Source organism: Oikopleura dioica, chromosome 1 (assembly GCF_907165135.1).
Source record: "Oikopleura dioica chromosome 1, OKI2018_I68_1.0, whole genome shotgun sequence".
NCBI lineage: Eukaryota > Metazoa > Chordata > Appendicularia > Copelata > Oikopleuridae > Oikopleura > Oikopleura dioica.
This window is the reverse complement of record NC_137291.1, coordinates 8,752,819-8,768,309: the sequence shown is the minus strand read 5'-3', so window position 1 is coordinate 8,768,309 and position 15,491 is coordinate 8,752,819. Positions and strand designations below refer to the sequence as shown.

Sequence of the window (15,491 nt, the reverse complement as noted above, 5' to 3'; positions counted from 1 at the left end):
CTTTTGAATAGTTATTGCACTCTTTTTAGTTTTCAGGACACGAGAATAGAATATAAATTGGAACTTAAAATGTATATAAAAGCTGAACTGAATTAACTGGCCAGAGAAAGGGCGAGTTATAAATGGAATAGTTTAAAATTGCACTAGAAAGTTTGATCATCTTTAAAAATATAGTTATTCGCTTGAGAGGAAAGGCTGGTAGGCAAGCAAGGCGTGACTGAGTGGCTCGAGGAGTTGTTGTGGACATTTTTGGATTAGATTGCAGAGCACCGGATACAACTCGTACAATTTCATCGTCATCTGGGAAGAACCCCTCTTGTCTTTGACGATGTTTTGAAGAATAGCTGAAAAAGGCAATTTAGTAGTTAGTCATACTGAGATCGCCTTGCCTCGACATGCTTGTAGGAAGAATGCCAGTTCCGTCAGCATGTGTTCGTCTGACTCCTCCCTGATCTTGCGAATGAGCGACGTACACCTTGAAATAACTGCCAACTGTTGATTCTCTTCCGCTCTTCCCAGACGAATATTCTCTACTAGTTTGATGATGTCTTCGTAAGAATTTTCATCAACTTTTGACTCGTTGCTTTTGATAAACAGTTACTTTTCATGCTCTCCTAGTACAAGTACTGTATTTACCTGATTCCAGACGCCATTTCAAAACAAAGTTTACTGAAATCATCTCTCTCTTGTTGCTGCTGTCCTTTTTCAAGAACTAAAGTCACGTTGTCAATAAATTCCTTCGAGTAGCTCGCTCTGTAAACAAGAATTTCTGACTTGATCAGAAGCGCCGTTTTGCATGAAAGTTCGAGATGGAGAGCAGCATGTTCATTTTCCCAGACGTTCTTAAAACTTAAATGTCATATCCGTGCTATGCTAACTTTTGAGAAAAAGTCTAGACAAATATAAGTTTACGAATGATAAGTTTGAGTCTCAGAAGACGGCTAGATCAGTGCTTATACAGTATGAGTCATACTTTTACTTCGGAAAAACTCCGTGGGTCTGCTAGGAAGTATGGCTAGACTTATTTGTAGATGAATGTACCTCGATCAAAAAACTTTGGAATGAATGAACCACCGTCCTCCAGAGTACATCTTCATCTGTGATACTGGCTGCGAATTGTCTGACAACAGGAAGACCGGTAGACAGGATGGATATGAATACTTTGTGCGCGACGGTCCAAAGGGATGATTTCTCCTAAATCTGTGTAAAAAAAATTTCTTTTCAAGCAGATAAAAGTCAAAAAAAAAGTTCTTGTTTTACCCCTGGGATGTTTGCCGCCTGTCAAAAGAGTTCAAGATGTTCCAATGGCATGTTTTTATAAGGATTTAACTCTAGTTTCTCGAAGAAATTTCATTGACGCTAAATTTGCGTCATTTTCATCAAACGGAAAAGCTGACAGGGATCAAACAATTGTTGTTCAGCGTGAAAGAATACAAGGAGGCGAAGATTTACCTTCATGTCCCAAAAAGGAAGCAGCGTCTTGATTAACTTGGCCAAAATAGAATTCTTGATGACACTGCGGTCACAAGCGACCTTTTGGTAAAGATCGCTCGCGCTCTTCATCAGATGATTGCCTAGTTTCTCAGGATTCGCGAAAAGCCATCGATTGCGTTTTCCTTCTGCTTCTAGCCTCGCATTCATCGGATCAAATGATGGAATTTCGTAGCACAAGGTCAACATCGCGCTTAGCAAGCCAAAGATTTGAGGATAAACATTGTTGATCGTCTGAGAAAATGACATGTTTAGAAGAGAGCAAGTCATTTAAGTAAAATTGACAAGTAAAGATGGATCAAAGAACGATAACTCCCATCTTTGCGCAATTTTTATTGGCATTGATGCTTGGTCAGCGACCTAAGTTAGCCTCGAAAATGGAGAATGCTTGAGAGCCTTGTAGGAAAACTTTAGTTCTAGGAAAACCAGCTAATCATACACAGATGATTGTTTATTTAATTTACCTTGTAAACAGCTAGTTTTTGTAAGCTGATAATGTTCGATAAGATAATCTTCTGCAAATTGGTTAAATTCGCATCGTCGCCGCAGCCAGTGAAGAGAAAAGGCAATGCGTCTGATAAAACAGGAACGGAGATTATTCTGACTAGCATCTCGCAAACACTCTCCATCTGCTCAGAACTCATCTTTTCGCCCAATTTTTCTGTGAAGAGAGGTAGAAGCTCGGCCCAAGATTGGAGAAATTCTTGTCTCGGGACATTTTGAGGATTTTGAGAACCTTCGTATTTCAGGAGGGATTTGTCGCAAATTGATATCCAAACTTGCCACGCGGCAATAATTGCTGCCTGAAGATTCGTCTCTGGAATTTTACCGGAGTTGGATAGATCTTTTTAGAGGACTTAAAATTTCTCTCATGGCAAATGAAGGCTCCTAAAATCGCACGATGCTTAATTTATATATTTGCCAAAGTACTAGTATTTGAGCCGCATTCCTGGTGACGCCTCAAGCAGCTCTTTGAAGGCCTCCAATGCCCCGCCGGAGACTTCCTTGTTGTCTGAGAACGCATATTCCTCGATGTACTGCAGCATTCCTTTCCAGCAACGGACCCATTCCGCTGGATTCAGGCCCGACTTGTTGTCTTTAAAAAGTTTTGTGAGCCCTTGGAGGGTCAGCCTTTTTGTCTCTGCCCATTGCTTCTCAGCTGTATCTCTAGATAAAATGATCTTCAAAGCTCGATTTCCCCGTTTCAATCTCACCTCGAATGATGGACTAAAAAGTTACTTGCTTTCGCACTCTTGGCAGTTTTCTCCTGCTCTTGCATCACGCTTTCGGCATTCTCTAGGATTGGAAAAAGTATTTCCCAAAATAATCGACGCCATGTTTCTTCTTTCAAACTTCCGCCGTGTGCTGCAATCGTTCCAAAGAGTGTTTGACCTGCTGACTTTCGAACGCTTGGCCGTGGGTCAACACAAAGAACGCCTTAATAGATACAGTCACTGAGAGTAAATACAGTATGTCAGGAGGGTCAATTCTATCAGCCGCAGATAAAAGACTGATATGAGAGTGGATTTTCGAGGGATTTTGAGATTAAAAAGTTTTAGATGAAAACAATTTACTTACCAATTGCATGATACAACGCAATCCAGAGATTTTGCAAGAGTTTGTCGTCATTTTCTTCGTCAAAATCATGGCAAAGAAAGTCAACAATTGTCCAAAGAAGGCCAATCGCTGTCAAAGAAATATTTAGACTCTGCTGTTGGGTACCGAATCTCATCGTGGACTAGAAACAAACTCAAGTTCAAGAAGAATTTACAACTTCAAGGGATTGTTTTGACAATCGGGCGTACAGCGTCAGGCTGACAATATACCTCTCAGAAACGCCTGCCTTCTCAAACAAGCGTTCAATAAATAAACCAAACGCACCTGGATAATGAGCTGAAGGTGCTCCGAAGGAGTCGTTGCTAGAAAGTCAGTCACGACAAGCTTTATCGCACGGAATCCAGACTTGACGAGCACCTCGCGCTCGTGATTTTCTGATTTTTGCGCTTCAGAATTCTTCTCCGGAGATTTTTCGGTTGGTGAGGAAGGTTCCAAGAGACCAGTTACAGACAGCTGTCGATTGAGTTTCACGGATTCATTTAGCGCTTTTGAATTGGTTGAGAGTTTAGCTTAGTTTACGAATTTTTGAGTTCAAACTCAGAAAGGAAGCCAACATCTGAGTTCACTCACTTACGAGATGAAAGAACTGCACTTCAAACATTTCCTTGATCTTTCAGAGCTTCACAGGATGCCTGTATAATCTCAAGAAGCACTGGCCACGCACTGGTTAGTTTTTCGCCCCGTGATTCAAGCACTTCTAGCACGCACTGCATCTGTCGAGTTCTGACGTCGATTTTCGGAATTGTCGACATTTCAGAAAAGGCTGCGAGCAGGGATCCGAGATTTTGTCGTCTGGACGATCGCGCACCTAGCACTTCTCTTCAGCGCGCGATAATCATTTTCGCTGCTAGGCGCGCAGCGCGAAAAATTCCCATCGGCGGGCTGGATTAGTCAAAAATATGCCGATGGTTTCCCTGCGCCCTTGCGCTTCAGGAGCGATGATTTTTGATCGCGGTGGGCTCGAGAGCGCGATAACTTATTTTCGGTCACCCTGGCTGCGCGCGACATTATATTTTCGCCCATGAAAATTTCAACATGGGGAGACCCCTTGATACTCGATAAAACACTGTCATTTTGGAGTAAGCTACACGATTAAACGATGGCGCTCGATGTTTAGCCAAAATTTGAAGAAGAAAAAAGCATTTATAAGGAGATTTCGATATATTCAATATAATTTTTATGAAATTTTCGAAATCTGCATGTTCAAAAGCCAATAAAAAGATATTTTTCAGTCATAAATTGGCTTAACAACAGAATTCAATTACTGTAAAAATATTTCTTTTGAAAAATAGTCGGATTTTACGGATATTTCCGGTGCCAAGCGTCACTGTCAGCGATTAGCACGACTTATTTGTAGGCAACGTTGCGGGAGGTCAATACAAATTTACAGTTTGTTTGTCGGCTCTCTTATGAACAACTTAGTCGAATTTAAGTGTTAACAATGTGACATCCAAAAATTGAATTTCCAAAAAAATCTGTCAACTAAGTCAGCAATCTCACGCTGATCATTTGATTCGTGGGCCTTGATTGAAACCAAGCGCCACCATCGCACTCCCGCTCGGCAGATTTTCGACCCTTTTGAAGCATGTGAGTATTATTTATCGGCGTAATAGGGCTGCGCGATCGAAAGTCATCGCCCCCTCGCCGAGAGAGCGAGTTTATACCATCGCGCTTGAACGCTGAGGATTTGAGCGCGCGAGTATTTTTTGTCGGCCTGATAGGGCTGGGCGATCGAAATTCATCGCCCCATCACCGAGAGAGCGAGTTTTTGCCATCGCGCCTAAACGCTGCGCATTTGAGCGCGCGATCGGAATTTTAGCTCCTGCGCGATAACTCAAATCGCGCCTGAAAAGTGGGCGATCGTCCAGACGACAAAATCTCGGATCCCTGGCTGCGAGGACCATTTCCTGACGCCTCTGATTGCTGAATATGGAATCTTCCGCAAAGGCTGACGTGATGAGATGACTGATGCCTTCAGCGCCGACTTTACGAAAATGCATGTTCGTGTGCTGACACACCTCGAGCAAGTGTCCAGTGACTAGCCGCCATATAACTTCCAGGCGATTCAAATTAGTGATGCTCACCTGGACCAGGTTGGCGACGGCTTTATTAAGGATGGATATGATTCAGGGATAAGTGTGATATTAACTTCGATCAAATAATGAAGAGTTTATAAAAGATCAATTTCATTCTGTAAGTATTAATCCCATTCCGAAAAGGCTTGGCTCTCTTGTGGCACTTCCATACGCCTGGTCCATTGTTTCCGTGCTCAATTCGCAAATAGCGTTCACGAGGTGATGGAGAGCAACTTCATCCAGTTTTGAAGAGTTCTCAAATACATCTGCCAATTTCTTCGAAATTTTTGGAATTTCTTGTGAGATCGCTGTTGTCAGAACTGTTGATTGCCCATTTTCCTGTACCTTGGCAGTCATTTCGCCTGTTATTGAACACTGGAAGCCAAGAATCCAAGAAAGATGCTGTAAGGCAGAAAGTACAAGACTCCAAGATTGACCAAGGAGAGGGCCATAATCTGACGCCACGTCGAGGAGCGCGCGGAGCACTTGAATATTCCGCGTTGTCAGCAGAACAAAGCCAGCACCGGAACTCGTTGACGCCGTGAGCGGCTGTCCCACTACCAACACTTGCCCGCCTTTAACACTTGATCAGAAACGAAGTTACCGATAGCAAATAACCTGATGTTTGTTCCCCAGCATACGACTTTTCATGATAGCCTGGCGGAAGGGCAAATCTACAAAGCGTGCCGACCAAGGCTTCCCTTGGACTGTCCATGTTTAGCCCGCCTGCGACCGCCGTCAGGGCCGTCATCAAATCCAATACCGAACTGAAGGGGCACTTATCGAACGCTAGTTTGTTTGATCTTACTTGACAGTGTTCTCATCTGGTGCTGCTTCGAAGAGCAAACTCAATGTCTGCAACAATCCGGACCAGCCGGACATGATCATTTGGCGAAGCGTGTTTTCTGTTTCGTTGATTTCGTGGATGGGGACATTCGCGGCGCGGCGCTTGATCAATTCCTTATCGCCCAGGTCGATGATAGCGGTGGCAATGTCGAGAAGACATGACATTGACATTCGAAGAACATAATCCTCAGATACAAATGGGATCTCGTTACGCTCGGTTGAAGCTTTTTATTAGGATGTTTAACATGTACGGGGGTTTGAATGATCAATGGGATACAAATGTTAAATGAACACGAAGGAAAAATTATTTTGAGAGGAAATATATTGGAATATAAATTGGAATGTTGCAACTTGTAAATAAATTTTAAATTTGTGTTAAACAACTTTACTTCAAGATAGTAATATTTTGTTCCTCCTTCGACCTTGTTTTTCATCGAGTTTATCAATCAAAATATTTTAAAACTGAAAATGGTAGGCATTGAAAAACAAGTGAACCTTGAGTTTCCGAATTGAGAATCAACTTGTTGATGCTCAAATCATCGAGAATTTCCGCATCGCTCGGGCTCTCTGGGTCTTCTTTGTTTCGATAAAGCTTGTGGAACTTTGATGACGTAACCGAGGCAAGTGCATTGATCAGCTCTTGAAAAACGGGAGTTGAGCCATTTGATTTATTCTGCAAGTCGTATTGCTGACAAATATCCCGTAGTTGCCTTGGTTTCCAGCAAATCTTGTGTAGAACTTCAACTGCAATCGCCTGCTGCCACTGCTCGCCAGAAAGAAACTTGATTAAAAAGCTGAGAAAAATCTCCGACTCGGTCTTGAGCACGCTGTTGTATCGCTCAAGCATGATCGCGACGACCTTTAAAATCTTCGTAGCGATTACATAATGCTCCACTTTGGCCTCGATCGAGAGCTGGCTCTGGAGATTCCACTTAGGCGAGAAGTTTTTGATGACGATATTGCAGACGTTTTCTTTTAGTAAAAATATGAACTGTGGAAAAGCGAAGAAAATTTCGACGTATTGATTGAGGACGGCCTCCATCATTTCAAGGCAGAAGCTCGGATGAACTGATTCAGAATCAAGAGCGACCAACCATTTTGGTTCATCCCCGCACGACATTAGGCACAAATCGAGGAAGAGACGGCAACCATCTTGGCCGAACTCGTCCAGGTCTTCGATATTATTCTGTTTGACCTTTTCACTTGACTCCTTGTTGCGGTAAGGGTAGACAAGGCCATTGGCAGGAGGTACTGGAGCGTCTATTCTGTCGAGGACGGTGCACACGGCCTGACGGATAATGGCCGACGCAGTGTGGTTCACTTGGAAATCGCCTCAATCAAGTCTTTTCTATCTGTGGATAAAATAAACATAATATATTCCGAGTCTTGAAGAAAGCCTTTCCTGAACCTAAAAGACGAAAACACAGAGCCAAACAATTAGACAAGGTCTTGCCCCGAACACAAGTCGTCGTGGAAAGCAACAACATCGAAGTCTGTAAAATTCTGATGCTGTCAAAGTTCCATTCCATCAACTGGGCCAGCATTGAGACAATGTTTGCTCCCGCTTGAGGACTGACGATTTGGTGCGTAATTAGGCGCTGGATGCCACTGACACAGAGAAGACAAATGTCTTGAACCTTGGTGTCGCATCCCATCAAAAATGGTTGAAGGACGGTGTTTGAATGTTGCCTCAAAGTGTCTAGCGGAGAGGATGATTTGGATTTGGTGGCGGCGGAGGAGAGGGTCTTGATTTTGAGAATCGCGGATTCCGCTGCTTCTTTGATAGGGCCAAAGCGCTTTCTTGTGTCATTGCTTTTGAAAGAGGTCTGTATAAGTATGAGGAACCTTAACTGACGAATAAAATATAAACAAATTGAAAAAATAACTATTTGAGAAGGTAGTGCACGTTAGCCCGAGTCTTCCATTTTTGGATATGCGAATTAATAATAGTAATTACTTGGGAAATTGATTACTTCATAAAAAGACCACAACCTGAGTTGTCTTAAATCACTCTGAATCAATTCTATGACAGCGGCATCATGATCAGCTGGAGATTTGACAGAGGGAGAAGCGGAGAACATCATCGATTCCTTGCCATAAAATCCGAAGCTTTCGACCGTATCTAGAATCCAACGGTCATGCTCGACATTCTCTCTTAACAAAGCGCACTTTTTAATCCCATCACAAAACACACACTGAGAAAACTAATCCATTATAAAAATTTTTCGAGAATTTTAAAGAAACCATAACTTCCGCTATTCGAGCGGTTAAAAACCAAGATCTTCTCCAAACCACTGGATAATCTCTTGTTCAATTTGTAAAAATTATCCATTTAGGTTCGAAAAGTTGGAAAAACTTTCGGAAGTTTGAAATTTTCGAGGACTCTTGAGCGCGTCCTGGACGCGCTTTCGTCGCCGCGAGCCAATAAGAGCGCGGGAAGAAATGGAACGCAACATTGAGCGAGTTTTCAGAAACCATAATCTCAATTTGAGACTTTAAGTTAAAATGATAAAAATATAATTGACAAAGTTTCAGTGATTACGATAAAATAAATCTCATAAATATGGAGTTGGTGGAGTTAAGAATGGATAGAAAATCCCATAATTATGTCTCTAACTTTAGATTCAATTGAATCTCTAGAACACTCTGTATTATTATGAATTTTCACGATTGTCTAATCAGTTTTGAAAATCCACGAAAATGGCCGCTGAACAACCCCAATTTATCAATACGTACAGATCAGAAGTCTGTTCTAGCGCCAAGGTACTCATTATAAAATTTCCTAAATCTCGGACTGTTTAGGAAATTCTGCATCAAACCATTCCTAACAAGCTGGAGAAGCTCGATGAACTTATTGAAACGAATGCTATGCTTCAAGTTGGTTACTGCGACGAAGCCAGACAGTTTTCAGTTGGTAAGAAACCATTCAATTAGATTGAACCTAACGATAAATTAGATTCTCTTGAAAAATATGAAAACGCGCTGAAAGAGATGGAAGCAGAAAAGCAGATGGAAGAGGAAGCAGCCGATGAAGATGACGAAGTCCCAGTCAAAAAGACGAAAATCGATGCTTCATCCGAAGTTTCCGTCGGTCTTTCCAAATCGAAGGTTAATTACCGGAGGATTATCCTCTTACTATAACCGGATTTTATATTCCATTCTAGGCTTCGCAAATGTCAGAAGGCGCTGTTGACGAGCGACTCCGAATCCCAGTTAATAAGCACATTGTCGACTTGTACAACATTCTTAAACCTGAGCTGATCGAGCTTGGTAAGTCAACACGGGCACTTTAGCCCGCAACGTCACACATTGCTTTAGGACAGCACTGCCAGCAGCTCAAGGACTGGATTACCATTCACGTTCCTCGACACGAAGATGGCAATAACTTTGGCGTTGAGGTCCAGGAGGAAGCACTCAACGAGTTGCAGGTACAATTTGCTCTTGATTGAAGAAGATTTAATGTCATTATTACTAGGCAATCAAGGAAGAAACGACGCAGACGATCGACGAGCAGTCTGCGTACCACATTGCACGAGCGAATATCATGGAAAAGATCGTTCAAGAAAGCAACATCGAAGATCTCAAGGTAGAAACCTCCAGTCTCGTTTGGGAAAATTTAAATTTCTATACAGATTTTTGTACTCGACGAGGATGAAAAACAGTGCCGTCGATTACGAAACGTCGCAATGACTGTGCGCACAAACTACACGACTATCCTCGATGTGATAACAAAGAACTACGATCGACTCACCAACCCAAGAGGAAACTCTGACGCTTCTGTCATGTACTAAAACAAGAAAGCTGTTCATAAACTGATTCTTTTCTTGGCTCGAGAAGCACTGTATATTCTATTTATCTAAATAAAATATTATTTTTATAAAAAACTGTAAATGATCCAAAAGAGAAGGGTCATTTACTAACGCGTCAATCTAGTTCTTTGAGGACGTTTTCGGTACAAAGGAAAGGACGCATTCATTTTTCATTCTGATTGTCGATCTGCCTGATTTACATAAGCTAATTAGGCCTGGAATTTGGTAAGTAATTAGATCATCCATTCTCCCGTGTTATCAATTCATCATCCCTGCCTGAGCGCGCTCCCCAACGTAGTGTGCTAATCCTGAGCGCGTCTATTATTCTCCTGCCCCAAGTACGTAGTATAAGCACAGAGAATACAGAAACAAGAGAGGGTCACCTTGCGCCAGCAGAAAAGAAACTGATAATTTCCATTTCTCCTATTGACGTTACTGAGAATGTCGAACTTCTTCATGAGCCTGTGGCACCCAATCGACGAATGGCAAATTGGTGGAAACTGGCTTCAAGCTAACGGTATGATCCATTCATTTTTTCCGTAAAACCCGACTGAAAGTAATTAGGTCTACGCGTTGAAGATGTCACCCCAGACAAGGCGACGATTCCATTCTATTGCTCACTTGGCTTACTTTTTTTCGGAAAGTTGATACCTTACTTCATACTCGCTGTCTAGGTCCTAGACTCTAGGATTAAATACCTTATCCTACATGAGTAAATTTCATACGGTATGATTCATACCCAACACCTAATAAAACCTCTAATCATTAGAGTCTAACGTAAAAGGTTATCTCATTTGAGCTATCTTTCCTTTGCTTCTCACGTGCGCCAGATGCTGCTGCACAGACAAAGAAAACAAAAACCCCTCAGAAGTGTAAGTTAGTCTTCTATGTCTTCATTATTATGAAATCGATTCTTTTCTAATGCTAAGCAATTTCACAGTGGCGCTACCACGGCTGCATCACTTCTTACAACAGCTGCCGCTCTCGTCGTTTTCTTCAGTTACAAATGCGACAGTATCGAATTCCTCCAAACTGGCATCATCCTCTATTACATAACGATCTTCTTGAGCCTTGTTGAAGCTATTCTGCTCTTTTGCGCATTTGGAAGGGCTTGTTGCGACAGTCAAGGATGTGGAAGCAGGCTGAACACTTTTTTGACATATGTAGTTCAGGTAAAAAATATTGAAATTTTTCAATTCAGTGAGCGTGAAAGAAACAGATGTTATCTTAACAACTTGTTAGACAAATGTTATAATTATAAAAAAATAATCTATTCTTATAAAATCATTATTTCAGACCCTCCTTCTTTTATTACAAGTAATGGTTATTATCTTTATCTGCATTTACGGAACTGGACGTAAGTAAATATTTCACCTCTCAGGAAATCTATACCAATTTAGCTGCCTTTGAAAACATCATCAAAGACACCGATGGCGGTCAAGAATTGCTTGACAAGCTTGAAGAGGCTCAGAATCTCGCAAACGAGGGAATTCAACGACATGAGTTCACTGCTTCGAGCAAAAATTAAAAGTTACTTTTTTATCCGTATGTTTATTATTATGAACAGTTTACAGATTATTTTGAAGCAGCATTGATCAAATTGCAGTATTGTTGGTACTGTAACATAGCTTGATACTGAGAAATAGGATTTAGCAAGAATGGTGCCGAGTTTGATTGAACTAAGGGCTGATGATATCCGCGCTGGTTGGTCATCATGTTCTGCATTTGTAAGAATGAAGCCGTGTTGAGAGGGTTCCCGATCGGAAAGCTCAAGCTTTGGGTTCTTAGATTCGGCAAGGATGTATTCGGGAAAAAACTCGGAGGAAAGGACTGCGATGAAGTAGACAATGGCCTCCAAGAAGGTGACACGGACTTGGTAGAAAAATCAGGCGAAAGCGAAGGCTCTTTCTCCAAAGGCTTTGGAATCGGCTAAAGAAATATGATAATGACACGAGATTGATGGTAGGGATCTTACCATGGTATTAGTTGGGTTGAGGCGAATGATGATTTCTTCGACATTTTTAGCTGGAATGCCGTGCGTATCACAATGGCGCTTGAGAGTACCGATTTGGATGAATTTTTTGAAGCAGATTTTGCATTGGTAGCGCATTTCTCCTGAAAAGAAATTAAGGCCCAAGTTGATTATTGTTTTCCAAACCAGAATGGGTGCGCATGTGGTAGGTGTAGCCAGGACGTTGGGCAAAGCCTCGATGGCAAATTCGACATGTGTATGGCTTCACTCCTGTGTGCAGGCGCATGTGTGTGTCCAAGTATCCAGGCGTCGAGAAAGATTTTTCACACAGCTTACATTTGTACGGCTTGGAGTAGCGCCCGTCGCGTTCCCTGTCGCCTTGAGGAGGAATCGGCTCAGCAGGAGAATATGTGGCTGGCAGTTGGTATTCCAGTGCTCTGAACGACAAAATAAGGATTTTGAGATTAAAACTTTTACTTACGAATTCGGGTAAAGTGGATTCGTATCGATCATGTCCTCGGATGGTTTTCTCGGCGATTCTTCTAAAAAAGGAATTAGTTTTTGCAGCCAAGATTTTAATTTTTTCAACTTTGCTCAAGTACTGGCACTCGTTAATTAGGAAATTACTCACCAGGCTGTGAAGTGCTCTCCTCAGAAATTTGCATTTTCTTCGCGTTGACGATCTAAAAGAGGCATAAATAAAAATTTGAATAAATAATGAGAGTGCAGAGCGTCAGGAAAAATTCGCCACTGCCGGTTTTTTTAGTACTGTAGTAAACAAGAAAAGAGGCCAGGGTCACTGGCCTGGGCAGTCAGACGTCGCGGCATTTCTCGATAATTTGCCAAAAACAAAACAAACAATTGTTGCCATTATATTTATAAAACGGAGATTAGTAGTAACTTGCTGTCGTTTTTCAAGGGGGTCGCGGATTTGCATATGTAGAAGGTATACTAAATACTTGTTTGGGAAAAAAGCTGCGGCTCCTTTTCCACAAAAATTAGCAAGCTCAGAGCCTGCTTAAAAATATTCGTTTTTGCAAAAATGAATTGGCAATTTGTGCTTTTTTTTCTTACCTCTTGGATTTGAAGCGCACTGAGTCCGGAGTTGAGAAGTTTTTGGCACATTAAATATCTCGCATCGTATGAATTCGGTCTCATTCCGACCCCATCGTCTCCGATGGCGTAAGGACTGTTACGAACTGTAGTTTGATCCATTTTACTGCGTTTTGTTGCTCTAAATGAATCTTTTAATACACTGAGAAATCGAGAAAAAGAGTGAGATTCAGTTTTTATAAAACATAAATTTGTATTATTGCTGCGGCGCCTCCCGTCTTCCGCAGCCGTGGAAAACTAATTTTACGAAAAAAACAAACTCGTTAATGCCTTGTAGATATTTTTTTTGTTGCGATCAAAACAGATGAAGTTTTTGGCTTGATGAGAAAAATGAAATGTTCAAATGAATGTATATCCGCGCGCTTAAAAAATAAGCAAGCTGATGAGCGAAAATGCTGCATGAACGGAACTCTGGCAACCGAATGTTTTTCAATTTCCGCCGCGCACAACCTAAATTTTTTGGCTTTAGCTGTTTAGCCGCAGATCTAAACAAAAAACTGCTTTTAGCGGAATGAAAACTTCATTTTCTCAAACCCGGGTTTTTTAATTACTTTTATAATTGAATTAAAAGTTAAAAAGAATTAATATTTTCCGACTACCATTCTGAGACTTACTGTAATCTTGTGAACAAATAAAAATATGAAGTCTTCAATTTTATGAGATCTCAATTTAAAATTATTGAGGTTTGTTTTTATCATCACTTTCGGCGCTTTTAACGATATTTCAAATGGCGCCTCTAGGGTCACACTTTACCTTTTTAATTACTTTTTTCTGTGCGCTACTCATCTTACATGTTACTTTTATAAGACTGTGTAACCTGGAAGGAAATTTTCCAGCCTTGAAGGAAAAGAGTCCGGAAATTTCCGGAGTCCAAATTTCCGGACATTTTTCAGATTTTAAGGCATCTTAGTGGGACACTACAAAATCGACCATTGTCCAAATTTCCGGACTTTTTTTCAAAATTTTATTGATTAGTCATCATTTTCTCTAAAAAAGGAATCAATTTTCGCTTAAATTAACTTCTTTTTGGGCGCAAGCTGAGCTTGTTCGCGAGGTTGAAGAAGAAGAGTAAAAACTAAGGGTCATTAAGTGGTTTTTCTTTCATAATCTCTTTGTATTGACCCTGTACCAACGCTTTTTAAGAATACTTGGTGGGACATAAAATTTTTCCGGTGACCTAAATTTCCGGACATTTTTTGGAAACCAGGGGACAAAATTAGTCCGGAAATTAGGAAACCAACTGTACTTGTATTGAATTCTCAGCGCATCTTACATGACAGATAGGACCAGGTTTTTCAAAAGGTCAAAAGGAAATGAGGAATGAATTTGGGGAAATGAGACCATGAAGCGAAATAATTTCGCCGAAATTTCTATTTTATCTCAATAATGGAAATGGAAGGCGCTCTAATTTAAGGAAGACTTTGAGTTATATTACCTTATCTTATACATCGTTGCAGGTTATTTCTGTTGCTCTTTCAATAACTGTAATGAGTAAGTATAATTCTCTTATTAAATGTTACGTTTTCAAGGATTAACGGTTTGCTTAAATCTTTCCACAAGCTATTGTTTTTAGTGAGCGCTGGTGGAGGTGCTGCACCACCAAAACCAACAGCGCCATAAAAACTAAAGTGGACACAATACTAATTAATTCATAAACGAAATTTTCAGAAACAAACGGTAGTACAAAAATAATTATCGTAAAGAGACACATCAAAGATAAAAATTTCTCCTTCTCGGAGACACACTTGTCAAATTATCTTTTCGAAATTTTGCACTTCAAAAATCGTAAAAAATAATTAAAAGCGATTTAGTGCTCCTTTTTTGAGATCTTTCGGTTGATATTTTATAGGCTTATAATTTTAACTGGACTTGTGAGAGAATTTTAACATCGAATTTGATACTTTCTTTGTCTTGCTAAAAGCGTTCCACTCGATTACGAGACTATCATTTGACCATGTCAGCAGGCGGAGCTCGCCCAGGAAGCATTTCAAAAGCAAAGACAATTTTTTTATTTCATATTGGAAATGCCACCTTAGTTTCATTTGCTTCAGCAAGAGTACAGAAAGCGCACAGCAAGAACAGAAGAGAAGCAAGAACTCTCAAATATGAGCTCAAACAACTGGACCAAGGCAAGGAACAGCTCACTTTTATTGGTCGGGAAACCCCTAATTCTAAGCCTAACCGAGGTAAGACCTTCTTGCTCCCTAACGGTTAGGGCCTAACCCGACCGATAACAACACCGCTACAGTATAAAAGTTCCTCTCTAAGAGAAGAGGTAAGGGTAACAATATCTGGTATTCAGCGCGTTTATTCCATAGAATCGGGATCATACCTATCTCGGATGAAATTAAACAGATGAATCTTACTCTCAAAACGCTAAAGTTGCACACCGGATGGCTCAACGAGGAGGGACGAGGATCATCAGCGTTGAAAAATTTTATTAAAAGTGAGCGCACATTTATGGAAAGAGATGACGAGATATACTGATTTTAAGATGGCGAGATGACAGGATTCAAAAGGAAGAAAGCTCTCGCTGTAAGTCAAGTTTATTCTTCCACCCGAGTTTCC

General features: G+C 41.0%; 4 protein-coding genes across 4 annotated transcripts; 2 read left to right on the top strand and 2 right to left on the bottom strand.

Annotated features, from left to right (window-relative positions):
* Window positions 1-12: 12 nt before the first annotated feature.
* LOC145711971 (protein MON2 homolog) lies at window positions 13-8,219 on the bottom strand. The gene is made up of 20 exons (XM_081789660.1): window positions 8,022-8,219; window positions 7,399-7,841; window positions 6,525-7,361; window positions 6,421-6,444; window positions 5,992-6,256; window positions 5,802-5,950; window positions 5,322-5,758; window positions 4,954-5,213; window positions 3,708-3,927; window positions 3,646-3,664; window positions 3,373-3,593; window positions 3,070-3,229; window positions 2,706-2,928; window positions 2,423-2,658; window positions 1,956-2,335; window positions 1,453-1,725; window positions 1,042-1,194; window positions 637-842; window positions 390-583; window positions 13-344 (listed from the first exon to the last, which is right to left on the bottom strand). The coding sequence occupies exons 1-20, from the start codon at window positions 8,111-8,113 to the stop codon at window positions 175-177; spliced, it is 4,962 nt and encodes a 1,653-aa protein (XP_081645786.1). The 5' UTR covers window positions 8,114-8,219; the 3' UTR covers window positions 13-174.
* A 470-nt stretch (window positions 8,220-8,689) lies between these two features.
* LOC145697029 (proteasome activator complex subunit 3-like) lies at window positions 8,690-9,842 on the top strand. The gene is made up of 7 exons (XM_081774167.1): window positions 8,690-8,792; window positions 8,832-8,943; window positions 8,986-9,137; window positions 9,194-9,299; window positions 9,348-9,457; window positions 9,505-9,615; window positions 9,662-9,842. Exons 1-7 carry the CDS (start codon window positions 8,730-8,732, stop codon window positions 9,818-9,820), a joined length of 813 nt encoding a protein of 270 aa, XP_081630293.1. The 5' UTR covers window positions 8,690-8,729; the 3' UTR covers window positions 9,821-9,842.
* Window positions 9,843-10,191: 349 nt separating this feature from the next.
* LOC145710875 (uncharacterized) lies at window positions 10,192-11,380 on the top strand. The gene is made up of 6 exons (XM_081788581.1): window positions 10,192-10,355; window positions 10,403-10,477; window positions 10,638-10,710; window positions 10,779-11,010; window positions 11,135-11,195; window positions 11,239-11,380. Exons 1-6 carry the CDS (start codon window positions 10,280-10,282, stop codon window positions 11,364-11,366), a joined length of 645 nt encoding a protein of 214 aa, XP_081644707.1. The 5' UTR covers window positions 10,192-10,279; the 3' UTR covers window positions 11,367-11,380.
* A 33-nt stretch (window positions 11,381-11,413) lies between these two features.
* Window positions 11,414-14,476, bottom strand: LOC145711970 (uncharacterized). Its single transcript, XM_081789659.1, has 7 exons — window positions 14,359-14,476; window positions 12,885-13,044; window positions 12,442-12,493; window positions 12,292-12,352; window positions 11,997-12,247; window positions 11,814-11,953; window positions 11,414-11,767 (listed from the first exon to the last, which is right to left on the bottom strand). The coding sequence occupies exons 1-7, from the start codon at window positions 14,370-14,372 to the stop codon at window positions 11,414-11,416; spliced, it is 1,032 nt and encodes a 343-aa protein (XP_081645785.1). The 5' UTR covers window positions 14,373-14,476.
* Between the last annotated feature and the right edge of the window lie 1,015 nt (window positions 14,477-15,491).